General features: G+C 37.7%; 1 protein-coding gene across 2 annotated transcripts in view; it reads left to right on the top strand.

Moving 5' to 3' along the window:
- Positions 1–722: 722 nt before the first annotated feature.
- Positions 723–27,008, top strand: part of REV1 (REV1 DNA directed polymerase) — a 42,880-nt gene continuing 16,594 nt past the window's right edge. The window contains exons 1-9 of one of the 2 annotated variants that reach the window (XM_087967142.1): positions 789–1,158; positions 4,603–4,668; positions 5,651–5,717; positions 6,275–6,407; positions 7,609–7,777; positions 9,531–9,680; positions 12,801–13,489; positions 13,824–13,931; positions 16,906–17,022. In XM_087967142.1, the coding sequence (XP_087823268.1) occupies positions 5,661–5,717; positions 6,275–6,407; positions 7,609–7,777; positions 9,531–9,680; positions 12,801–13,489; positions 13,824–13,931; positions 16,906–17,022 (1,423 nt within the window). In that variant the 5' untranslated portion in view covers positions 789–1,158; positions 4,603–4,668; positions 5,651–5,660. Of the gene's footprint in view, positions 1,159–4,602; positions 4,669–5,650; positions 5,718–6,274; positions 6,408–7,608; positions 7,778–9,530; positions 9,681–12,800; positions 13,490–13,823; positions 13,932–16,905; positions 17,023–27,008 lie in introns of both variants that reach the window. The other variant, XM_087967141.1, reaches the window with a different exon arrangement.

Raw genomic sequence — 27,008 nt, 5'->3', positions numbered from 1 at the left:
ACATATCCTTTAAGAACGTGTTCATATTAATGTTTGTTGCGTTTTTGACTGATTCAAGGGAAACGCGCAGAAAAACCCAGCTTCTTGGCATTTAATTGCACGCGCAGTTCCAGGGGCGCGAGGCTAAACCCGTGTACTTGCTTGGTCAGCAGCAGTAGGTAGTTTGGGTCCAGGCGCGCGTGTAAGAAAACAAACCCGGCGGGGCTCGCTCGTGATCGCCAGAGACCCCCGGCAGGCGCCGCCGCCGCCTCCGTTTTGCTGCAGAAAATCACGCAAGCGCCCCGGCCGAAGCCAAGGCAGGACATGAATGACCCAGCAGGATATTCTGAGCCGCGCTACGGCTGCGTGTATCTGGACCCGCCTCGTCTATATATAGCGCTCCTCTCCGTCTACTAGCAGGGCTATCCCTGTTCTCCCCCCCCCCCCACCCCCGCCGCTTCCTTTTCTATTGGTGAGCTTGGGAGAGCGGCGCCGCCGCTACAGAGCCAGAGCTTAGAAACTTCCGCCGTCCTCCTTTAGGGGGCGCTGAAACTCGGCCCTTCCAGCCTATGGAGAGTCCGCAACCCGCAGCACGAGAGAAAGAGGCGGGGGAGGGGGAGGGTCAGGGAAAGAGGACGAGAAGCCGAAAGGAAAGGGAGGGGGCGGGAATGTTTTTTTTCCCTTTCCCCAGACGTCACGTGACGTTCGGAGGCCGTTTTTTTTTTTTTCCTTCGGGACTTCTCGGCCGCGGCGGAGAGGAAGACTGCGTCCGTTTACCGTCGCGCGACTCCTCGGTGCCTCTCGCCACCAGGGGGCGCCGCCTGAGGGCAGGAAGGACCTGGCGGCGCGAGCGAGCGAGTGAGCGAGCGTCGCCGGTCGTCGGAAAAGGAGGGAGAGGCGGGCAGGAGCGGTTGATGGCGCGACACTTTTTGCGCGCCGTGCGTGACGCTGCGTTCTGAGGGAAAGGGAAGGTCGGAGGAAGAGGCGGCGGGGCTGGCGGGGGGGAGACAGAGAGAGAGAGAGAGAGAGAGGGAGAAACCAGAAGCTGCGAAGGCGGCCGAGGAAGAAGCAGCACGAGCGGCGGACGCGGAGAAGGGGACGCGATGTGAAAAAGCCTGCGGAGCCCGGCGGGGGGGTGGGGCGGGCAAGACGGCGCTGCCGCCTGCAGCGGGACGAGAGGTGAGAGAGCGGCGCCGACTCCTTTCAACTCCCTCCCGCGCGGTCCAGCCAGTCGCTCCCCGGGGAGGCCCGCGGCAGTTCCGGCCCGAAGCGGCTCTCCCGTTTGGCGCACAGTTTCTGTCAGGGCAGCGGCTTAAATCACCAACTGCGCCCGGGGTCAAGCAGTTGTTGCTCGCGCCCGCCGGCGACAGGTTGTATCGTTTCGGCGCCAATCACCCGGGCCGCTCCAGATACAAGACCCAGCGCTCCCTCAGCGGGACATGAACCCAGTTGCTCGAGGCGGCCGCGGCAGAAGGCACTGCGGACCCGTGCGGAGAGGGGGGGTGCCTCTCCCCGCCGTTAGCTTTGGGTGACAGTGCGTGCCAAGCCCCCAGTTCTCGAACCCGTGGCGCTGCCTGTAGCTTTCTTCCCCTCGCTGTCCCCAGCTGTCTGCTTTTTGCTACTATTATTCATCGTCATTATGAATTATAGGCGACGGGCACTTCGGTTTTGCTTTCCGGGCGCCAAGAAAGGAAGTGAAGCTGTTCGGTTTTTTTAATGAGGCTGAGGGAAATTTCGTATTGGCTAGAGGCGGGAGGTTTTGTGAGACCACCGCAAAAATAAGCGCCAGGCTCAGAATAAAAAAGGCTGGAGGGAATTGACAAGACTTTTAGACCAAATTGGTGGAAGTTAAATCACAGGATTTAAATGCTTTTAAAAAAATCTTTTTTTTTTAAAGCCAGAATTCTTTAAAGGTTGCTTTAGCAGATTCTTCTTCGCAGGATGTCATTTTGTGTATAATAAGAGCCATCCAGTTGGCATATAAGAAACCCCTTAATACTATAAGTGAAGGAAAAATTGTTCCCGCTAATTACGTTTGTCAAAAGATTAAGAACAAAAAGGTGAAACCAATTTCTCAGAACATCTCTTTATTCTGTGGCTTTGGAATAATTTTAAGTGATGATAATTAACAGGAATAGTGTTTGGAGAATTTACATGACATATTTCCTGTTCTTTTCCATAATCCTGTAATCTATTAATTTAATGAACAGTTTGGGACTTTATTAGTGCAGGCAAGTCAGCATTAAGATAGTTTCTTAAAGGAAACTTTAAACAATTTGAAATAATTGCAGAAGATTTTGAAACACTTAACCACCACAATTGAGCCCAGAATTTATGTTGCTAAGTGAGAAATTTGTTAAGTGAGTTTGTCCCATTTTACAACTTTTCTTGCCACATTTGTTAAGTTTAAAGTGAATCACTGCAGTTGTTAAATTAATAACATGGTTGTTAAGTGAATCTGACTTTGCCTGTCACAAAAGATGGTCACATGACCCCGAGACACTGCAACCATCATGAATATGAGTCAGTTGCCAAATATCTGAATTTTGATTTTGTAAATATGAACCAGTTGTCAAGCATTTCAGTGTAAATCATGTGACCATGGGGATGTTGCAAACAGTCATAAGTGGAAAAATAGTCATGTCACTTTTTTCACTCACCAAACAAACTGTTGTATAAATATATAGAACTACCTATATATTTAATGTTTATTGTAAGCATATCTAAGCACATTGGAAATATTTTCTATGTTCCTCTGTATAACTATTTCCTGAGAAATCTTGATACATTTATTCAGCAGTCCAATAAAGAACTTCATAGTAAAATTCTTTGGATTATCAAATTAATCTGTGCTAATTCAAGAAGGAAGACTCCATTCACTCAATTGTGCATTAATTTCCAAGCATATAGGGGAATAGCAATGATAACCACTGGACCAAACTGGATATAGGCAGGTTCTTTAAAATTAAATGTTGTTAGAGGGTTTTGCTTATCATTGCTACTCCCCTATATGTGTTGATTTACTTATAAAATAAGGCTTTGTATCCTTAAAAGTTATATTCACTTTCAGAGGGTTTTGCAAAGTATGCAATAGGACTATGCAAAGCCTTTGTAAGAAGTCCATTAGAATGTATGGGAAAGTTTTATAAAGATTAAAGCAGCTGCATCATTTCACAGGTTTATATAGTACTCTAGAAGCTGCTCTTGGCTGTTTCCACATACATATTTACGCAGAGCCTGGAAAAGGGCTAAACTGCTTTAATTATCTAGAAATTGGCACTTCATATGCACTCTTTCACATTCTGAAGTACCCCTTTTGAAGAATGTGCATATATCAAATGCATAGTTAAAAACAATTAGAGTTAGGTTAGCAAATATTTCGGAGAATGCAGATCTGTGCTAATGGTTCATTGTGATTGAGCATAAGCAAATTAATAAAAGAATACATGGGACATTTAAAAAAACAAATATAATGAGTTTAATTTATAATTGTAATAAAATAAATCTGATTTGTTTTAAGGAACAAAGAATAGGATAATTTGAGAACAGTTTTTGGGCAACTAAGATTTGTATAGATAATGCTGTCTGAAACTTACTGCTCTGAACTTCCTCCCAGCCAATTGAGACAAAACTAGAAATTATTCTGTCCAATTGTTGCCCATCTGACTCTCCCCTCCCGTCTTTTCCAAGTAAAAAGTTCAGAAGCATCAGTGAGAATGAAAGGGAACTTAGTTTCAGATGATGCAATGATGTATCTCTTTCCAGTACTTGTCAGCAATCTATAGCATAATGTATTGGGACAGTTATTTAGGTATAGAAAGTCTATCTATTGCAGTAAATGATTTCTGTATTTTGGTAAACATTATTGATGTTTATATGGGAAGCCAATCATAAAGTTAAAAATATTTGTTGTTTATCTTAGATACTTGAGGTTTTTTCTCCACAAGAAATTAAGAAAATCTTAGGCTATAATGAAAAAGTTCTAATTTCACATTCTTACCTCTTAAATTAGTATCTTATAGAACTATGCATACTTTGGATGTAAGATTATTAATGGTTTCCATTTGTAAACATTTTAAAAATAATGTTAAGTCTCTTTAATTGTTCAGGATATTTTAAAGTTCAGGATAGCAACATGACAGTAATGAGAGGGAAATTCTTCCATGTTCTTAATTTATGTTTATGCCTGTACAGTACTATATCATAAGGGATTAAAAACAGGCAAGTTCTGGCAGGACTGGTATAATTATTTTCTTCAATTCCCCCAGAGACAGTAATAATCGATCCATTTTCCAACTTTGTATTGAAAGTCATGGACTTTAATTTATAATGAATTTTGCCTTCTTTGTGTCTTCAGAGTGTTCTATCAGCAATCACAAGTGAAACAGTGTAGATATAATATCTACCTTCCTGGTAGATATTATACATATGATTGTGTGGTTGGATTTCTTTAAGTCATTTTGAGAATATAATCAATAATATATTCTGAAATAAAGGTCTGACCTTATTTTTGTTAAGGTGAATCTTATGTTTCCCTTAGTCAAAAGGAATAAGCCTCAGGCTTTTTTTTTTCTGCCAGTCTTGAAGATAAATACAATAGTGTGTCTCTTTATTAATCTCCAGAATGTTGAAGAAAATCTGAGGCTAACAGAGTACTGGCCTTCTGAGGCTGTTTGACCAGCCTAAAAGGTATGAGTTCCAAATATAAAGTATTTGGGAGTAAGCATGAGCTTGATCTGGCCTTGTACTCCATTTCATAAGAGCAGGAAAAGTTAGAAAAATGCTTAGACACTAATAAAAGGGGGGCGGTATTTAATCCCCTGCCTTTGATTTTGGTTGTTCTTTCTAGTTTTTTACAGCTATATGATGAATACACATTCCAAAATTTTAAAACACAAAGTTTCTATATAATTTGTTACATGGAAGACTTGGATTCAAAGTATTCCAATAAATCATTATACTTTTTATCTTGAGCTGTGTTTCCTTATAAGGATGCATATAGACCAATGAAGTACAATCCACGAAATCTTAATATATTTATTAGTTTTAAGATGCCAAATATATTTTGTGATACTTTTATCTGGGTCTGTATATTTACAATTTATTGAAACAGACTATTGATGTTATGTAATTGCTGCTTGTATTTCACAAGATCCCATCTGCAGATGGAAGTTTGAAGATATTGGAAAAGGCATCCACCTTGTCTGTCCCTGACTCTTATCCATGCAATATTTATTTGAAGTAACAGCATTGCTATCTTAAGTTAATTCTCACATAGATATGATACAGACTTTGAAAAGGGTAGGATTCTGTGCTGTTTCTGAGTTTGCCTCCTTTTTTCTCCTGATATCATTAGTTGTTCAATCGTGTGGCATAGCACTAAGTATCACAGTATTGGCTGCTATTTTAGTACAATTAAGCAACAAAATACACCAACATATAACATTAAGATATACCTTAATTTAACTATGAAATGAAGAAGTATTCAGTCAAATTTTTAAAGAATTTGCAAACTATAAATTAGTATTTTGTAGAAACACTGTACTGTATTCAAAAAATTCTGGAATAGTTAATTGTAATTTATTTTCTATGAATTATTTCTGGCTGTGTAATATCAAGTGTTATAGTAGCAAAGCCAAAAGTAAATGCCCTTTTTCCCCTTTACAAATAGAAGGTTCACTATGAAGCAAGGTGGATGGAGAAAACGAGCCAGTGACAGAGATGGCTGGGCAGCATGGGTAAGTGCATGCAGTGAAGCTTTTAACTAACTAAATAAACATATTTTGAGGGGCAATTAAATATTTTTTACTACTTTAATGTAATTATTTTATTAACAAAATATATACACCATAGCCATGCCAAAGAAGTAGTGGTAAAGTCATACTTTAAACCAGATATGACTGAAAATCATTTTTCTGATATTCAGTAGTAATTTAAGGATGATACATGAGATTTATAAAATGTACAATACATGAGATTTATAAAATGTACAATACATGAGATTTATAAAATGTATAATACATATAAAGATTAAACATGCCACATTTCCCATATGAAAAATGAAAGTGACACTATGTATATATGTCAGAGGATGGGATCTCTCATTACCCAGCAGTCATAATATGATCTATTTGATTTTGTTAGTATGTTTTGTTAGTACTGTATATTTTCTAAAGCATAAGTTATGAATTAGCATGATGACTATTTCACAGCTTATTAAACTATTTTTCATATAATTGTAGAAGTGATCAAGTTGATAATAAATCTCTAAAGATTTATATTTTTTCCATTCAAGGGAGGATATATGTCTGCCAAAGTCCAGAAACTGGAGAATCAGTTTCATTCAGAGGCAGCTCTGCAACATCACAAAGATGAAAAATCATCCAGCATTTTCAGTGGAGTTGCCATCTTTGTCAATGGCTTCACAGGTGATGCTTTTATTTTTATAGACTGTTCAGAATATCCTCTAGGAATATAATTAGGGATAAGAAAAATTGATAAAGATGCTAATATGTGGGTAAAGGGCAAAGCTGTAATTTTATTCTGTTTCTAACCAGAATCTTCTATAAATGAAAGAATTAGTGAGCCAGTTTTTGCTTGTCTAAATTCCTTGAATGAAATGCTCCAGAAAGCAGTGTTTACTGTACTCTTATTTCATTTTGATATAGATCAGTTTAACATAGTTTTTCAAAAAACCTCTGTATATAATTCCTAAAATGCAAACTGCAGATTCACATATTCCTTTTTTGCTTTTTACCTGAATTGTGAAATGAAGAGCAAGACTGATGGGTATCTACTTAAAAATACTTCTTTTGCTATTTGTTTATTGTAGTCTTGATAGTTGAGTGGACACTATCACTGCACTTGTGGAATGGCCAAAGAGATACTTTGAAAAATTATATTAAAATGTAACCCCAATGTAATAATTCGTTGCAACAGCACTTGTGGGATTCCCAGTAAAAATATTTTAGTTAAGTTTTCAAAAACAAACATGCTTTGTGAGATGTTAAAAGTGTCTTTCAAGCTGTCTAGTTATAAAAAAGAAAAAAATGTAATACTGTATATTATTACACAATACAGCATTCTTTTTAAAATCTTCATTGTATATGCTAATAACAAATATTTTTAACAATATTTCAGAGCATGGCTACTCTGAATGTTACTCAAGCAATGAATGACAGAAAGGAGTCAGCATTGTTTTCTGAATTTCAAATAAAAAATTGCAAGGAACACAGAAAAAAATGCAGTATCCTAGACAAAGGATTAGCAAGTCTATTGGAATTCTGAACAGGAATCCTCCAGATTAAAGCATTTTAGTGTAGTTATTTTATGGTACGGAATGAAGAAGAAATATTAAAACAAATATTAAAAACAACTTAATGAAAAAATTTGTGGCAACTTTTCAAAATTGGTATTTTACTGAGGGAGGTAGAATTGTGAAATCTATAACTGTGGAAATTGTGACATATTTATCAATAAACTACAGTATATACTCTACTATATACGCTCTACTTTATCTGTAACATTTTATTAGATGAATAATTGCCCTTAATTCCAAAGCATAGTGCTAGGTTTGTTAGTTTATAGTTTTTTAAAAATACTTTTATATATCTTGTATTTTTATTACAGATCCTTCTGCTGATGAATTGAGGCGGCTAATGATGTTGCATGGAGGACAATATCATGTATACTATTCTAGATCCAAAACAACGCACATTATTGCTACAAATCTTCCAAATGCCAAAATAAAGGAACTGAAGGGAGAAAAAGTAGTTCGACCAGATTGGATAATAGATAGGTAAATATTAGAGAATTGTAAGCAGAATCCTATTTGAAAAGTCTGAATATGAGTTCCATAATTTTGTTTAAAAATACCACAGACATTCTGAAAAACTGATTTCATTTTTAAAAAATTATATTAAATGTTTTCTGTTTTTATCACTAAATGATCTTATTCTCATTAGAGATAATATTAGTGTCTCTGTAATAGTATTGATCAGATCCAGTGGAAAATTCAAAACATTAAAAGTAGAGACAATTAAATAGAAAGTATTACATAATATGCATATTGTATTTAAACATAAAAATAATTTCCTTATTTTTGCTTTAATTCATATGCGTTAAACTTTATTAGATTACTTCATAGTTATTAAAAATAAGCAATTGTGCTGCAGTAATTTGAATTCTACTCTAGTTCAATAAAAAATAATCTGCACTCGAGACCATCCCCAATGTAGCAGATAAGATTGCACCATTCCCATAGAAACCTAATCACAAACACTAACAAGTTCTTTTTTTTAATTGGGTAATGTGATCCTACTGTAGTTTTCCTAATTTCAAATGGATTGGCTTTTGAATCTTTGCCAAATTTCTTGTTAGTGTAAATGCAAGCTAAATGAAAAGTACATCAAAAAGAATTATTGGTAACTGTGATAATATTCCAGTTCATTTTCCCAGATCAAACTGTTTATCCTCTTTTTCTGTATAACAGAATGTTTGCAGCTTTTATCACAGTGTAACACTTCAGAGTATTCTGGGTTTATAAATATAAATTGTGTAATGACTTGTACTTGATTCACTAAACATAAATAAAACATTTGAAATAATTGTAGTAAATACAATTAAAAGAACTATATTACTTCTCTATATGATTTTCATGTTGATCTAGCAAGATAAGTCATAAAAATTGAATAAATTGAAAAATCATAACAGGCCAATGTAGAAAAACCTTATGTGTTATTATTTCCCTTATTTAAAAATAAATTGAAACCTTTTTAGATACTTGGTTAGAAGAGACTCAGAGACTTCATCAGTTGGAGAGTAAGTCTGTGATAGAGCACCTCTGTTTCCACTTTCACTCATACTTCAACCTGTGGTAGACCATAGGACTAAGGGATAGGAACACAACAGAAGAAGTAAGCAGTTCTCTTATCACTTCTGTCCTCATCTGGCTGTCATCACGTAAGGAATTAAATGCCAGAAATCTTAAATCTGGTTACTTGCCTCTTTCATTTTTTTAATTGCCACATTCAAATTTAAATATCTTTTTATTCAGAAACAATTTGACTTGTATAGCTTCCTTGAAGATTTTTTAATTACATTGATGCCTCTTTTTTTTTTCTTTTAAGTCATATAAGTCCAAACAAATTGCTAAATTAGCATCTCTAGTGTGTACCCAGAGAAATGTAAGTTTTTGTTTCTCAACAGCTTAATTACACAGGTGAAACAATTTTGATACGTTTTCAAAAGCTGTTTCAATAAAATGTGTAAGAGAATGCTTCCTATTCAAATGAAGTGTGCTTAAATCTTGGGTATTTCTGAATGTGTGAAAGAAATAATGTGAATAATTAGAAAATGTGATGCCATTTAAAGTCATTTAAAATCTGTCTACATTCTTGAAAGTAAGAACAATTGAATTTAGATTATAATATATCCTTTACACATGCACACCTGTTAATAAGGCTTTCAGAACAAAGAAACATTCCACTGTATATAAAGACCATTTTTTCATGAAGTTTTTGAGTAATGAAAATTCTGACATTCTGTTACAGCATAAAGGCTGGACGACTCCTTTCATATATTCCTTATCAGCTTTACACAAAACAGACAAGTATTCAGAAAGGCCTCTGGTTTAATACTATATGCAAGCCTGAAGATTCAGTTCCAGGTCCTAGCAATATCTCTGTGGGACTCAACAGGGTGTAAGTAATTATTTTGATTCAGTAATTGAAATTAAGTTTACGACTGAGAAATTTTGATGAGTTTATGTTGATATTGTAAATTCAATTATTTGAAGATCTCAAAGTGCACCTCACACTATAGTTTGATACAATTGAATTCAGTCTGAAACCCAGTGCAGTTGTAATGGTTAAAGTGTTCCTGCAGTAGAGAGACCTAGATTCAAGTTTACCCTCAGCTGTGGAAGTTCATGGCGAGTCATTCTTTTTCAGCCCAATTCATATCTCAGGGTTCTTCTGGTGGAAAAAAAAATGGAAGGAATGCTATATATGCTGCTTTCATCTCTGCCAGAAACCAGTCTAATAAGACTTTTTTTCTCTAAATTAAGCTTCTTTCAATATTAAAGATTTTTTTAGATAAGTATACATAACAATGTAATATTAAAATCTAATCTGATACATATATAAAGCGGGTTCTTTGCACTAGTATAGATTTGTTGCAGTGCTCTTGTCTGTTCCATGCACCGTGGTGTATAGTGTATAGACATGTTGGCCACATGAGCACAGAAACGTCTTTGGACAATACTGGCTCCCTCGGCTAACAAACGGAGATGAGCACCGCCCCCTAGTGTCTTCATTTCTGTCTGGACAGGAGAAATATTTACCTTTATTTTTTTACTTCACACCTTGATTTCTACAAACCACTTGAGTTGTTCAGTCATTATCCATGCTCCAAAATTGAAGTTGAGCAATTGTGGAGGAAGAAATCAATGGTTGTACCAATAGTAATAGGAGTTCTTAAACCCAAAGGATTGCCTAGATCAGTGTTGGTGAACCTTTTTGACACCAAGTGCCAAAACAGGAGCATGCATGTGGGGAGCACTGGAAATTGTGAATGTGAATAATTAGAAAATCTGATGCCACTTAAAGTCATTTAAAATCTGTCTCCCCAGTGTGAATGCACGTTCTGGGAAGCTGAGCTTCTGGTTCTGGCACGTGCATGCATGCTAGCCAGCTGGTCTTCACACGCACATGTGCACCAGAAACCAGAAGCTCAGCTTCGCAGAGCACACATGCTGTATGTAACTGTAGTTCTCTGCCAGATCTAATAAGACAAGCTGAAATAATTGGGGAGAAGCAGTCTCTCAGATTGCCCAGTTCTTATGTCATGAAAGGATTAAAGGTTAAAACCAGTACCTTCAATTGGTCCTGAAAACAAATTGACAATCAGTGCATCTTGCAGAGCAGAAGAAGAACTGACTATTCTAGGAGCGACATAATTGCTCATGCTGCTGCATTCTATACCACTTGAAATTTCTGGATAGTCCTCAAGAACAGCCTCATGTAGCCCACATTGCAGTAATCTAATCTGTAGGTGATAAGGGCATGAGTAACTAAACAGGGTCTGCCAGTCAAGAAACAAGCCTAGAGGTGCACAAGATAGAGCTATCAAAGGCCCTCCTAGCTATGACTGCCACCTGCTCATTGCTCAGACCTTCACAGCCTCCAAAGCATCATTTAATTGACCAAGAGGATATATAATTTGGTATTTTTTTAAGATATAAAGGAACACTCCCCTACCCCAAGAAGAATTCATCACTGCCAGAACCCACTCACATGATAACCGCCCAGGCTGTTTCACAGGCCAGGCAGTGCATGGAATTAAAGGTGGCTGAGTTCACAATCCTAAGGATTTGTCCACTTCTTCAGGTTCAACAGATTCAAACCATTGCCAGATAACTGAATAAGACTGTTTCCCAAACATCTCTTCTAGACTTGTGAAGGTTAGAGTCCAACTGGGAGTGAATTTGAGCAACTTTATTCACAAATTTGCAAATTCCTCCACGCAACCAGCAAAAGATTAGAGTTAATCCTTTACAAGGATCCATATCTGAAACAGCTATGGGGAAGCAATGTGCAGATCCAATAAAAATGGAGAAGTATTGTTACTTTGCTACCCTTACTGCCACAGTGTAGATCTTAATAGCTCTCACCCATGTTCAGTTGAGCCCATCCTTTGTTGAATGCTTTTCCTTATATTTCCTTTACTTATGCCAGAATACTGGGAAAGATCTCTAATTTTACATTACAGTGTATAGCACTGGATTGAGCAGCCGCGGGCGCAGCGGGGTGGGAGTGGGGGTGAAAGCGGGCGCTTCGGAATAGCTGCGGCGACAGGAAAAGCCCCCCCCTCCTTCTCTTCTCTCCCCCCCCCGGTCCTTGCAAAAATTTTCTGCTTGAAACCGGTCCCTGGTACAAAAAGGTTGGGGACCACTGGTGTATAGTATATACATCAAATAATTAAATCTTGGACTTACTTTCTTTATAGCATATAACAGTTCAGGGAATAAAACAGTATCTGTCAAATGTCCTAGAACAATGGTAGCTAACTTTCTTGGGCTTCTGTGCCAAAAATTTTGCGCGCACTTGTGCTCACGCACTCGCGTGCCAGCACCCAGAAGGCAATGCATGCCCCTCCATGCCCCTTGCGCATGTGCGTGCAAACCCCACCCCCTTACCTGCATTGTGCCTCCCAGCTGATTTTCAGCCCATTTGAGGCCTTTTTCGGCCTCCCAGAGGCTTGATGAAAGCATCTACAGCCTGAAAAATAGGCCCGTTTCGTCACTTCCGGTATTTCTGGAAATACAGGAAGTGACAAAAACGAGCCTATTTTTCAACTGCAGAGGCTTTCCTCAAGAAAAACGCCTCAAACAGCCCGAAAATCATCTGTGAGGCATACACATGTGCAGTGAGATAACTTTGCCTGCGGCTCGAGTGCCGGCACAAATGGCTCATGCCATAGGTTCACCAGATCTGAATGTATCAAGTAACTAGATATACCAGCGAGTTTGTATGTCAGTCGGAATTCTTGGAATCATAAAATATAGGCTGTAAGGTTTTTAATGTCATGCTGCTAACATTTATGTAGTATTCCATTCATGATTAGGTGATGAAAGAAAATGTGTACAGTATAATGTACATATATTGAAAGCTTGACAAATGTATAACAAAATTAAAATATTTAGAAAAAGCATCTTAAATGTAGAAAATATTACCCAAGTCCCAGTTCAGTTATTAGTCTTCATATAAGATTACAACAAAAAGAGGAAATCATTTAACCTTTATCCGTTTTCTTGATTTTAGAAATAGTCTTGTAAAGAAGCATGAAGGAGAGAATGAAATGAAAACAAATGGAGTGAGTAAATCAAAGAAAGAAGCTGAAACTACAAGATTCTTGGAGTTGGAGCAAACTCTTTCCAGAAGCAAACAGAATGGAATATATCAGAAAGACAATTTTTCCATTTTTAATGGACATAGTGATAGTTCCAACAGTGCCTTAAAGATGCAGGATGGTTTGCTACACTTTGACAAAAGTGTTATAAGCAGACTGTCTCCTGTGCATGAAGAATTGAAAGAAAGCACTGATTTTAGAGACTGCTCTACGCAACATTTGCAACAAAGCAACAGAAATACTGAACTTTTAAGAAATGTGCACAGGACTATGAGTAATTCATCTTTTTCATCTTTGCACAGTAATATTAAAATAAATGGTGCTCATCACTATAATGTTCAGGGGCCTTCAAGCACAAAAAGCACTACTTCAGTACCTGCTCCTAGTAAGGAAGATTATTCACCTTTGTCCAAACCTTCAAATGGCAATTTCATTTCAGATTTTTACTCTCATTCAAGATTGCATCATATATCTACCTGGAAATGTGAATTTACAGAGTTTATCAACACACTACAGAAACAAAATAATGCTAACTTCCCAGGAAGAGAAAAGTTGAAAAAACTGAAAGCAGGACAATCTACAATAAATAAAGCTGACTTAGGTAAAAAATATTTCAAAATTGTATATAAAAGGTTGTTACATATTTGTTTTTCAGTGAAATAGTTGATATTTTGGTTTGCTATATTTCTTCTGGTATGGTTGTTTTGGTCAGAATATAAATATTTCAGAATTGGTGTGTATAGCATTAAATGGTAACTGAAAATAAGGTGGCAGATGTTAGAGCAATTTTAAATTTTTCTACAGTTTGATGTTTCTTTTATATTTTGTTAAAAAGTAAAGAAGAATTGAGAGCTAAGTTTTAAGGTTACATTTTCAATTTTACTAGTGGATAGTTGTTTAGCCAGAATTAAATTGTCTGTTTTCTTTTTCTTTAGATAGTACATCCTTTTTGAATTCATCCAAACCTCAGTGTTGCATAATGCATGTAGATATGGACTGTTTCTTTGTATCAGTTGGTATCCGAAATAGACCAGACCTAAAAGGTTGGTATTAACATCTAAATCAAATGTTTATTTTTAAAAAAATACTTACTCATTAAAATATTCATTTAAATAGATATTCATTTAAAAAAAGAATGTTCAAAGTCTGTTGCTACATAGATATTTAATAATAATCAGAATAGAGCTGGAAGGAACTTGGAGATTTTCTAGTCCAACCCCCTGCTCAAGCAGGAGACTCTTCACCATTTCAGACAGGTGGCTGTCTAGTCTTTTCTTTAAAACCTCCAGGGATGAAGCACCTACAACTTCTGAAGGCAGGCTGTTCCACTGGTTAATTGTTCTCACTGTTAGGAAGTTTCTCCTTAATTCCAGGTTGCTTCTCTCCATTCTTTCTTGTCTTGCTTTCTGGTGCTTTGGAAAATAAGTTGACCCCCTCTTCTTTGTGGCGGCCCCTCAAATACTGGAATACTGCTATCATGTCATTCCTAGTCCTTTTCTGTAAACTAGCCATACCCAGTTCCTGAAACTGTTCTTCATATGTTTTAGTCTCCAGGCCTTTAATCATCTAAGTTGCTCTTCTTTGCACTTTTTCCAAAATCTCTTTTTTTTTGTTATGCGACGATCAAAACTGGATGCGGTATTCCAGGTGTGATCTTACTAAGGATTTATAAAGTGGCACTAATACTCATGTGATTTTTATTCTATGCCTATGTTTATACAACCAAGGATTGTGTTAGCTTTTTTGTCTGCTGCCGCACACTCATGTTTACGTGATCATCCACTAAGGATTCCCAAGGTCCTTCTCACAGTTACTGTTTTTGAGCCAGGTTTTTCCTAATCTGTACTTGTACCTTTGGGTTTTCCTGCCTAGGTGTAAAACCTTGCTTTTCTCACATTAAATTTCATCTTGTTGGGTAGAGGTCATTACTCAAGTTTGTCAAGGTCTTTTTGGATCCTTGTCTTCTGGGGTATTGCTATTTCTGCCAGCTTAGTGTCATCTGCAAATTTGATGAGTTCCCCTTCTATTCCCTCATCTCAGTCAATTATGAAGATATTGAAGAGTACTAGGCCTAAAATGGAACCTTGTGGTATCCGAAGTCTTGCTTTCCTCCACACAGATGTAATACCACTTGTTGACTACTTGTTGAGTATGATTGATTAATCAACCAGTTACTTCAGGATTTTCATCCATGGTATCAAATGTCCCACTGGCTAACTTAGCAAAGGAAACTCATGGGACATATTTTTTTACCAAGAGTATAACTTTACTAAAATTCCATATGGGTACAGAAGTAGAAAAGCCAATTCTAACAATTTTGTGCACAAGCAGAATAGGAAAACTTTCCCTTTTCCCCTGGCCCTCCCAATGTCCATTCATCTAGCCCATAGGTGTTAAACTTGCGGCATCACATTGCTGTCATGTGATGTTTCATGACGCTTTTCCTCTTCACGGAGCTAGCATGGGTGTGGCCTGCATGTGACACGTCTGGCCCACAGGCAGCTAGTTGGACACTCCTGCTTTAGATCCATGCCTATTCTGGTTGGTCTTCGCCTACCAGGAGTGTATGTGGTTGGATCCAAGCTGTGGTGAATTCGGGGGGGTCCAATCTGTTCAGGTCCAATCTGTTTTGAAACAAGTGCTAATCTATGCTCTCCTCAAGTTTGACCCAACAGTTCTGAACAACTTCTATTCAACCCCCAACCTGAGTAGATGTATCAGAGCTTTAAAAGACCCTAGAAAAAGCAGATTATTTGGATACTTTCCATTTAGGTTTTAGCCCATGTTATAGTACCAAACCAGCATTGATCATGCTTGTGGACGACCTCTGAAGTTTTAGGATGGAGGTAATTCATTCTTGCCCTTCTGGAACAATTCCAGTTAGTTTTAGTAGCAAGAGAGAGATCTAACCTTGGATTTCTGCTACATGGGGTAATTCAGGACTCAATGCTCTTCCCATGCCTATTTAATAACTGGCTTTAACTAACCCAGTTACAAATCCCTATTGCAGAAAATACAGAGATTTTGTTGAGTCTCTTAACCAGTGGCTGGAGACAAATCTATATATGAATAGGCTGCAATTCAACCCCATCAAGTCTTGAGTTGCTGTGAGTTTTTGGGCCCCCGATTCTGGAACCATTCCACTTGCAATCTGAAATGGACTTACATTTCCCAAAATAGAGCTGGTATCTGGTTTGAGGTTTTTGAACTCATGATTACTGCTTCAGGAGCAATGGCAGCTGTGGCTTGGATGACCTTTGCAGAAATCCATTGTGTGAGTCAGTTACTCTTGTTGATGGATCAGGAGATTTTGATCACTGTCAGCCACACCTTAGCCATTTCCTGGTTGGATCAATACAACATCCTGTACATACAGCTGCTCTTAAAAAGCTTTTGGAACCTTTAACTAGTCCAGAGTGCAGTGTCACACACACTACTGAGAGCACCTAGATTTACCCATGCCACAGCTTTACTGCATAAGCAGCACTAGTTTCCAGTAGCAATTCAGTTAACACATTTAAAGTCACACAGGTGCAAGGATGGATTACTTATGGAACCACTTCGCTTCAAATAGTTTCTACCCATTTAACCAGATTTGACATGGTGAATATGTTCCAGTCTCTTCTATGAAATAAGGTCACCTTCAGGACGCAGCAGATGTGTTTTCTCTACTTCTACCCCTGCCAAATAGCCTCCCCAAGAGATTGTGAATATGCAGCTTTCTAGAAAGCTGTGAAAATTTGACTTTTCCCTCAGGAATAAGCACAGACAATTATGTGTTTTGGGGAGTTGTGAATTGGACCTTGTATCCTATTACACTTTTTCAGTTTAGGTGGTGTTTTTATAATAATTTTTGTATTTTGTTGGCAAACTCACAGGTTTGGCAGCCATATAAATTTTCTAAATAATACTAAAATGAATAATTGAGATCTATAAAACAGAAACAAACTGAATATATTCAGTTTTGTAAAAATGGATACAATGTAATTTGTCTTACATTTTAATTGTAATTTGCAGGAAAACCAGTGGCTGTTACAAGTAACCGAGGATCAGGAAAAGCATTGTTACGTCCTGGTGCAAATCCACAACTGGAAAGGCAATATTATCAAAATAAATTGTTGAAAGGCAGAACAGGTACAAATCTGTAGTTTTTGAAATTGCAAAAAGAAATACTGTTGAATTTATAAGTTTGTCATTTATAGTACCCACATTACTTTAATATTATAATACACTTCTAAATAGATGTGTTGTATTTTTAAAATTTTATGATACTATACCATTCATTTTGAGAAAAATAGAGGTGTAGAACTATTTTCCATTGTTCAATGAGAATGCTTTCTTTAGAAAGAAAGAAAAACCATAGTGGGAACTTCCAGTAGCAATAGCTATGCTTGAAACAAACATCACAATCCATGGAGGATAACTATGGATGTTTCCAAATTGATAGATTGTTGTGCCACCCATATTATTTATTTAAAACATTTATATGGCTGTTTAGTATGCATGTCATGACTCTGAACTGTGTGCATCAATAAAATCAAAGGGAAAAAAGTACAATTAAAACCGAAAACATAGCAAAAAAATGTGTATGCTAATGGCACACAGTTAAGCCATTAGCGCACATTTCATCTCCCAAAGAAAACAAGTTTTAAAGCCTTCCTGGAGATTGATAAGGTTGGGCCAACTGAATTTCAGATGGCTGGAGTTGTTCAAAGAGTAAGCACTGCCACAGAAAAGGCACTCCTAGCTTTCATCAGATGACATTGCTTCAAGGAAAGGACCTAATGCATGCCTATCTGGTTAAACATGCAGGATTGGCAGGAACCTAATTTTAGGTGGTCCTGCAAACCACCCAGACCTTTATAGGTGATTATTAGCACCCTGAATTGCCTAAGGGAAATAGTGTAGTTTGAAAGTAGTAGAGTTTCCACATTTATAACTACCTACATCACTGCATTCTGATCCAGTGCAGCTTCTGGATGAAGGAATACATTGCATATTCATCTGCAGTGAATACATTGCAGTAACCTGGCCAGAGACAACTAAGGTATGAGAGACTCTGACCAGGCCTCCCGATTAACACAAAACTGGAATTGATAACAGATATAACAGATAATCATAGTTGGAAGGGACCTTGTAGGTCATCTAGTCCAATCTCCCGCCCAAGTGGGAGACCCTACACCATTTCTGACAAATGGCAGTCCAATCTCTTCTTGAAAGTCTCAAGTGATGGTGCTCCCACAACTTCCGAGGGCAAGCTGTTCCATTGGTTGATTGTTCTCACTGTCAGAAAGTTTCTCCTTATTTTCAGGTTAAATCTCTCCTTGTTCAGTTTCCATCCATTATTCCTCGTCTGGCCTACAGGCAAATTGTGCAAAGGCTCTCCTGGCCCCAGCTGCCACCTGCTTCTCCAGCAAGAACTGTGAATTTAGGAAAAGTCCCCATATTATGCACTGATTTTGAATGAGGGATGTAACTCTTTCTAGAACTAATAATAGCAAATCTGTTGATCCGGGATCAGAGGATCAAAACTCATAGGCACTCAGTCTTGATAGGATTAAAGCCCATTTTTTTCCATCCTTGCCCCTTTGGCCTCCAAACATTAGAATGAAATTATGACAGCATCATTCAAATCTCGGAGTAGTATCTCAATGAAGTATCACCATCATACTAAGGATATTCTATTGCTAGAAAATGTATAAGTGTTCCTGTGTATATTGGATTAGGCAAGAATGCAGTGTACAATCTACACCTATGCAAAAAGATGATTGTCTCTATTATTTTTTGATTATCAGTAATTAGACATAAATTAGTGAGTCTTACAAGATCATTCTGTGAAGATAATAAAATCACTGGACATTGATAGTTAAAAGAAAATTGAATAACTAACTTACTATTAAGATGTTCATTAGGTCAATCTAAAGTGTACAAAATAGTGTATAAGTTTTTAAGGTTTCAAGAACTTTCAGATCAGCAAAACATCTAGAAAAAGATGAAAAGAAAAATGTGGCCTGCCTTTAAACCATTTTTGCATATTTGTTCTTTTGTAGAAACTAGAAACAATATGCAGGTTTGCAGATCAATCTCTCTTCCTATGCAATATCTGTTGAACCTTGGATAATATAGAGAAAAAAATGTTTCAAGGCTTTTTTCTCTCATGTACCAAGCTATAGAAGGCAATAAAATCATGACATCACAGATTGATTGATTTATGAACACAGTTGCCAAAAGATGGCACTAATTTAAATGAATTCAATTGTGGATTAAACTATTTTTCTGCAGAATGTGTGTATATCAATTACCATTACCCTACATAGCTAGGTTCAGTATATATTTGAATGCCAAGTGTTAAGAACAAACACTTCAGAAGGGCTGTTTTCATACTTTCTAATTAACTTTTTAGAAACCTTGTTAAAATTGAATGCTGGGCTAGATGATCTAATCTAGCACTTGCCTTTTTATATGTTTTTTTTATCAGTGAATCTTATACAACTTTTTTCTTTGTACAATTAGTGAGTTTAGGTGTTTTTTTTAAATAAGAAATCTCTCATAGCAAAGTCAAGCTTTATCTAAGGTTATGTTTCCATTTTTTCAGTGTTGTAAATATAGACGCAAGATTATAGTAAATTACATGAAAGCAATTTATTTGATATCTAATCCCAAGATTGTATGATCTATTGCAATATATTTACTTGAGATCTTCAAGGCAGGACTAGAAAGTGTTATGTAAACAAAAGCTGCAGTTGGGGGGTGCTGTTAGGAATCCAGTTAAGGGATGGTAGTCTTATACAGGCAGGGCCACATCACCTGCCAAAGATATTCCAGTGTTTGCTTTGTTTTTTTTTTTCCTGCATTTGGAACTTTTGGGGATATTCTATGTTTTATTTACATCGAATGTTCCTTGTTCAAAATTGAAAATAATGGAAAACTGTGCAGCCAGATTTCAGCTATCATATTCATGTTTTTATAGTTCTTCACTCTATCTAAATGTTTTCCTTTTACTAAAGCTGGTAACAATATTTTAAGGTTTGAATTTTGAGCAATAAAATAAACATTTAATAGTTTTTTTCCAGCCAATGCTGTTGAAAATACAGATAATCCTTGGGTTACAATGGCAAATGGAACTGGGATTTCCATCACTAAGTGAGGCAGTCATAAAGCATGACATCTCGTGACTTCACTGCTTAGTGACTGAAATTCGGGCAGTCCCAGTTGCTGTCATGTGGACCAATAAGTTAAGACCTTCTGTGACTATGATGTGAGAAGAGGCAGAACCTCCAGCCAAGCAGAGCGGCAGATCTATGGACCAATTGGGCAGGTGGGCACTAGGAATTGCTGGGCTTGCCTAAGCACAAGACATGAGGCAGCACTCCTCAACGGTGGTAGCCTTCAGCAGTCTCAATCAGCTACCACTGCTTCAGCTCTTTATTTCAGGCCCAGCACAAGCCAGAGTGCCATAGCAAGCCCAGGGCTGCAGCAAGGCTCAGCAATGCCAGCTAGTCTCAAGCCCCAGCACTGACTTCAAACCCCAGCAGCACTGGTCACCTCAAGCCCCAGCAGTACCAGTATGCCTCAAGTCCCAGCATTGAGGCAAGCCACAACAGCGCCAGCAGTCCATAAGAGCTCATTTAATGTCAACTGTTTAGTAGGTAAATCCAGGAAAAGAAACTCCTCCGTCATTATTTTTACCAAGAGTACAGAAGAACTGAAACCAGCTCTGGCTTCCTGCGCACAAGCACGAGCAGTTAATCCCCTTTTCCCCATGGGCCACCCATAGTCCATCATGTCCACCAATCACTTCTGTTCATTTTGTTATGAGAACCAGCCGGCCATCCTGTTACATCTGTTCTAGGTGTCCTTGAGGGGGAAGCAATGTCTCATAGGAACTGACAATGTTTGGATGCCATTCCCCCCACTCTTGCATACCAATCCACCACCACTGTATTCTTTGTCAAGCTGTGAGCAAAGCGGAATATAGGTGAAAGTTCGAGTCGGTCTTGACACCCTCATTGCAGCAAATCTGAGTAGCCTCAAGCTCACACTTCCTAGCACCAGTATCAGTCCTGCGGTATCAGCCATGAGTCCAGGAATGGATGGAGATACAGCTGTTGCTATTGGGAGTTTTTGTTAACCCTGAAAGATGCTGCAGCAGACATAGCTGGATGTAAAGCCTTGTTTGTGAATTTGGGCCTCAAGGATCAGCCAAGACCACATCTTGCCTCCCTCCCTTCCTTCTACAGTATGTAACAATATTCCTACTTGAACTTTTTGATTCTGTGATTGAAATGGCAAGGAATTTCCCTAAATTGATAGTCCTTGGGACATCATTCTTCTGCTAGAGTCAAAAATGACTTGAGAAAGTCCCACATTTGATTGTTGTTGTTGCTATGGGACATTGGAATATGATCAGGTGTTGATGGGTGTTACATCAGTTTCTTGCCATGAACAGATTACTTCCTGTAGTCCTGACCATTGCAAGGAAGAAGGGCTAATTTGATCATCTCACCCCAGGAGACTGATAGACCCAGTGGGGTTTTAAAGGGAACTCAGCAATGTTCCTTTAGCGTTAGTACATGATTTTCTAGAGGCGTTAGTTATGGCCTGAAGTGAACATGCAATAAGAATCTTGGAATGGGCTGTTCCTGTGTGGAGTCCCTGTAATAGTGGGCCTGTAGCCCTTTAATTACTGAGGAGGGATTTGGGAGATTAAATAAAACAAGTAATATTTAGAGTGCTGTAGAGAAAGACAAAGAACAAACCTGATCCAAGTATAGGCGAGAGCCTTTATTAGCATTTGCCTTGTAGTAATAAGAGCAGTGAAACAAGCTTAATTTTCCTTATTGTATCTGCCAATAGCTGGCCAAGAGCTGTTTCAAGTGATTAGGTCCTTTCCTGGTAAAGGGGGGAGCTCACGCAAGGCCTCTCTCAAGACTTTTTTGGCATCTGTTGGATAAAGTTGCTCAGATTTGCTGAGTTCGGCAGATCCTATGCAAGTGGTTGTTGGATGCCTTTGCTCAAATATTTGGGAAGAGTTTCAATTGGGTGGCTCTGAAGAAGGGGACAGAGTTCTTGTTGCCTTGAGTTCTTTCATCTTGTAAGGTGGAAAGTGGTTGGATTCCTGCAATTTTTAATGTGTCTTTGCGGAGGGTTAAAGGGGATCCTTAATTTACAACAAGTTGCTTAGTGACCATTTGAAGTTACAATAAAACCCCCCCCAAAGGTACTTCGTTCTCATAGTCACCCTGCCCTTGCCCCCTTGGTCATATGATTACAAGTCAGGCACTTGGCAACCAATCCAAATTTATGGCCATTTGCAGTGTTCTGTAGTCACGTGACTGCATTTGTGACATGGCCTATAGCAAAGATAAAAGTTATTTTATGACTGGTAGTTGCCTAACGATCACTTTAAAAGATCATAAAAAATGGTCCAGTCACCTGCTTTACTGCCATCATGACTTACAACTACAATGGATAGGCTCCATTTCTGGCATTAAGTCAAGGGCTACCAGTAATTCTTGCCTTGAAGGAGGCGGTAGGTTGTCTGACTGTCATCAAGAATAACTTTTATTAAGTCTCCAACCTTCCCTTTCTAGGGATGGTTGTTTTGAGAATAGTGAGTGCTCCCATTAAAAAGGTGTGTTAGAGGAAGCAGGTTACCTGAACCCATTTTAGTTGGGTTTCAGGGTGGGTTGGTTATGGTACTAAGATGGCATTGTTTTCATTTATGGATGGTCCATTGAGGTCTCAGGATGGGGATGCTGCACCTATTCTGGCCTTCTTGAATCACTTGAAAGCTTTCAGTGACACTGACTATGGTATTCTGAATAAACTTAATGAGTTGGGACTACAGATACTGTTTACAATGATTCTTCTGCTTTCTCTGTAATCAGTGTTGATGAAGTAGGAGAGATACTAGTCTGTCCTTATATATAGTGCCTCAATCTTCTCATCTCTCCTATTTAATATATATTTGAAGCTGGAGTCCTTCCTGTTTAACATCTACATGAAGCCTCTGGGTGCAGTCATCACTCAGTTGCACATCCCCACCTCAGTCCAAGCAAGTTATACTATTCAGGTGCCTACTCTACGCCTTGAGGCTGGGAAGGTCTGAATGTAGAGGAACCAACTATGACTCAACCCTGGCAAGGTAGTGTAGTTTTAGGTTTTCTCCTGGAACTGAAGAGTTGCAATATTTAACTCTTGATGGAATAGCCTTCTCCTGAGAAGAGTTGGTGTGAAATTTGAGAGTCCTCTTGGATTGGTGGTTCCTGTTCAAAGAGGAAGGGGCAGCTATGGCTAGGATGGTTTTTGTGTATGTTCATCTTGTGTGCCACTTGTACTCATTGTTGGACTGGGAGGCCTTGCACATGGTCCCTTAACGTTTTAGTCATTTCCCAGTAGGACTACTGCAATGCTGTTTATATTTAGCTGCCTTGAAGATCATTCAAAACTTTCAACTGGTGGAGAATGAAGTGGCTAATAGAGTTCAGGGCATCCTGCAGTTTGCCCATATGGGCAAACTCCTGTGGCTCCCCATTTTCTTTCCAGGTGCAATTCAAGATACTAGTTATCACCTTTGAAGCCTTATAAAGCATAGGTTCAGTTTACTTACAGGACTGTCTCACACTGAGGGTGTTTTCCTGTCCCAAAGATCAAACATAGGTCTCTCTGTTATGTCATCTGGTCAGAGTTTGGAGGCTAGAATTCTCTGTAGCAGATGCTGCCCTATGAAACAGCCTCCCTGAGAACCAGAAGCCCCTTATTCTCTTAGACATCTGGAAGTCTGAAGACCATTAAGACCTGGTTCTTCATCCAGGCATTGGGCTCAGATGTGAACTGAATCCAGTTCATGCATATTTGGGGTAGGAGTGTTATGGTGACTTGGTTGTTGTTGTGCATGATGCTTTTAATTTTCTTATTTTTTGTCACTTTTATATGTTGTGAGTTACCCAGCGTTATTCTATTTAAGATGGACAGCCCTATATCATATACATACATACACACACACAATAAATGTCAGTTTTAACATTTGAGCAAAATAACCAAAAAGTGAAATATGTTTGTGTCTGTCTGAATCTTAGAGGTTTCTGTGACTCTATGTACCTTGTCTTAGAATAAATTCCTTTTCATTTGGAGCAAATACCATCTTGAGCCAGTGTCTGGCATAATTAATATAGTATAATCTTTGTAGTGCCACAAAAGCCCCACTCTACCTGCATTTCCTTTTTTTTTCTTCATTTTATTGAATAAATTCTATCATAGAAGACATAAAATTTGTTTTATCTTAATAATGTCTGGTCAGAAATAGTTCATTTCTGAGTTAACAGGCTCAATGTTATAAAATTGAGCAAAATGTCCTGTATAACGGTGTTGTTCAAAAATTCTTGTAGACCGAAGGATTTCCATGGTGATGCATGCTGTTTTATAAACTGCTTGCATTTCCAAGAAGGAAAAGAAAAAATTAACATTATCTCTCCCCATTCATATCATGGAAATAAGATTATTTATAACTTGGGCTCACATGTTTTTTCTTTTCTAGGCAAACACAAACACGTGTTTTTTTAAAAAAAATATTTTGCAGATAATTCAATTTTTAATTGCATATTTTTTCACAATATCTGCATTTTTTTGTAGTGTATATTTACTTGCAGGTATTTTATCAGTAAAGAAATATAACTATTAGCTTGCTAGCTGTTAGAGAAAAGTAAGAAATATGCTAATTTATTGCACTATGGAATAATTAATTAGCAATATGTTATATAGGATGGTAGGCACTGACAAAATAAAAGCTTTGGATGGGCAGATGTTCAAATGTGTTTAGCATATTGATGAATTCCACTCTAATAAATCATCTACATACAACAGAGTTCATTCATGTATAAGTGTGAATGAAATCTGACAATTTATTACACATGACTAATCATGTTCTGATAAATATCATTTATCAGTACCTCATATTCCCCATACTTTTGTTCTGGTGATCTTCTCTACAATCTACTAGATAAAGTTGTTTTAAAGATCAGTGAATTTCTTAGTGTAACTTGATTCAGGTATCTGCAACATCAGCCCCATCTTTACAACCTGCTTATTTACTGAGGATTGTCCTTGCTTATATTGCCTCTTTTTGGACAAATTGATTTTCATAAAGAGATCCAGGATTCAATCTTTAATATTTTTTATACATCAATTGCATTATTCTGCATTTGATGGCATCCCTTTCTGTACTTCTATCTTGGAATATATCTTTAAGGGCAGGTACGATAATTACAATGTGTTGGCAAAATCTGGCACACAGACAGAAGGCATTAAACATGCATAAAGAATGAGTTATTGCCTTATCCACATCTGCCAGTATTCCCAAGCCCAATATCTTCAGTTCTCATTCTAGAGAACAACTTTTTTTTATCACACTTTAGATACAGATTTATTCTCAGCGATTTCTTTTTCACAGACTTGGTCCTGGCCTCTGCTTTCTCCATCCGTTGCTCCACATTCACCATGCGTCTGTCTAGTTTCCCAACTTTTGATGAGAGGTTCTCTACCTTGCCTTCCAGTGAGAAAAATGTGTCTTCCATTGCCCCTGAATTACATGAAGTGACTTCATCAACTTAAGGGGGGATCTGCTGTACTGCACTGTGGAGGAGCCCATCGAAGTCATGAAGATAGACAAGATGATGACATCATCTAATGCCAGGGCAGAGAAACAGATGGACTAAGGACATTGTTCTTGTTGTTCAGGGCATAATTTGCTCTAATTTGCACTTGCAGATATGTTGGACAACTTGAATGACACAGCCATCCGAACGATAGTGATGAACTATCAAAGATAGCAGCTTGTCCATGTTCTGTCTCCCACTTTTCTCATCCACTACATTCTTTATCTTGATTATCATTTGTGAAAATAAGTGCACCATAAATTTCACATTCAAGTCATTCTGTAAATTTTTTAGCAACCTTTAGAAGTACTGAAGAGAAGAAAGCATAACCCTTCACGGTGTGTGTTTATGTGTAAATTAATCCAAATTACCTTATTTTTCTCTTCTAAAAATATTAGAGTGCTAGAGTAGGACTTCCTTTGTACTTTACATGAGGCAGGAAGGGGAGAGGAATATTTTCATCCATTACATTTTTCTAGCAAGAAGTAATTACATGTGTGCATGCTTCTCACAATATTTACTTATATAAGAAGAGAAACTTCCCTTGTTTTTGCATGCTGTAGCTCTGGACTATTCCTTTTTATTAATACTTAGTATGCAGTTCACTGCAAGAGCCAATTTTCTCCATAATTCTGCCTAATTTGGACAGAATGTAACAGCAAAAAGGATGTTTAATGGCTTTATAAAATATCTATATTTGGGAGAAATAATGACTAAGATATAAATCATACTATCAAAGGAAATCATTGAAACATTCTGACTTACTAGTATGCTTAAGTGGATGTGCATTACCTATAAAACTGGCATGTTTTTGTGATTTCTATTTTAATCACATATTAGATTTATTTCCATTTTCATTAAAAACATTTTTAAAAGTCCTTTGGATTAATAAGTATATTGTTTTTTAAAAAATGATTTATTTTTTTCAATTTAAAAGGGGAAATATCTTTTCTCATTTCAGGAAGAAAGTTTGTTATATCAAACTCTACAATATTTGTTATAACGACACAATCCTTTACATGGTTGTTTGGAAGTAGATCTAGTTAAATGTTATGAAGCTTACACCAAATTAATTTGTAAAATACTGCAGATTAATTTATATAACCAGGCTTAAAATAAGTAGATTTATAACAATAACTAAGATAATAACAATTTGAGTCCTGCCACAGAAAAACAATTGTGGGAAATTAAAAATGCTGCATGGCTAGAATGCAGTATTGTTGCTAATTCTGCTGCCAGTAGTTCGATTATCACAGGCTCAAGGCGGACTCAGCCTTCAGTCCCTCTGAGATTGGCAAAATGAAAACCCAGATTGTTAGGGCTGTAAAGCACTGTGAAAGTGGTATATACGTCCAAGTGCTATTGCTATTGCTGTTAACAGTTATAGAGTTAATTGACAGAATTTTGCTTGAATGTAGCTAGCAGCAGCATGCAAAAAATTCTGTATACCTAGAATTCTCATCA

This window comes from Notechis scutatus, chromosome 5, assembly GCF_049901735.1.
Source record: "Notechis scutatus isolate UNSWTSFEM ecotype Mainland chromosome 5, rNotScu1.2, whole genome shotgun sequence".
NCBI classification, from domain to species: Eukaryota; Metazoa; Chordata; class Lepidosauria; order Squamata; family Elapidae; genus Notechis; species Notechis scutatus.
The sequence above is the reverse complement of the archived record's forward strand: the minus strand, read 5'-3'. Positions and strand labels throughout refer to the sequence as shown.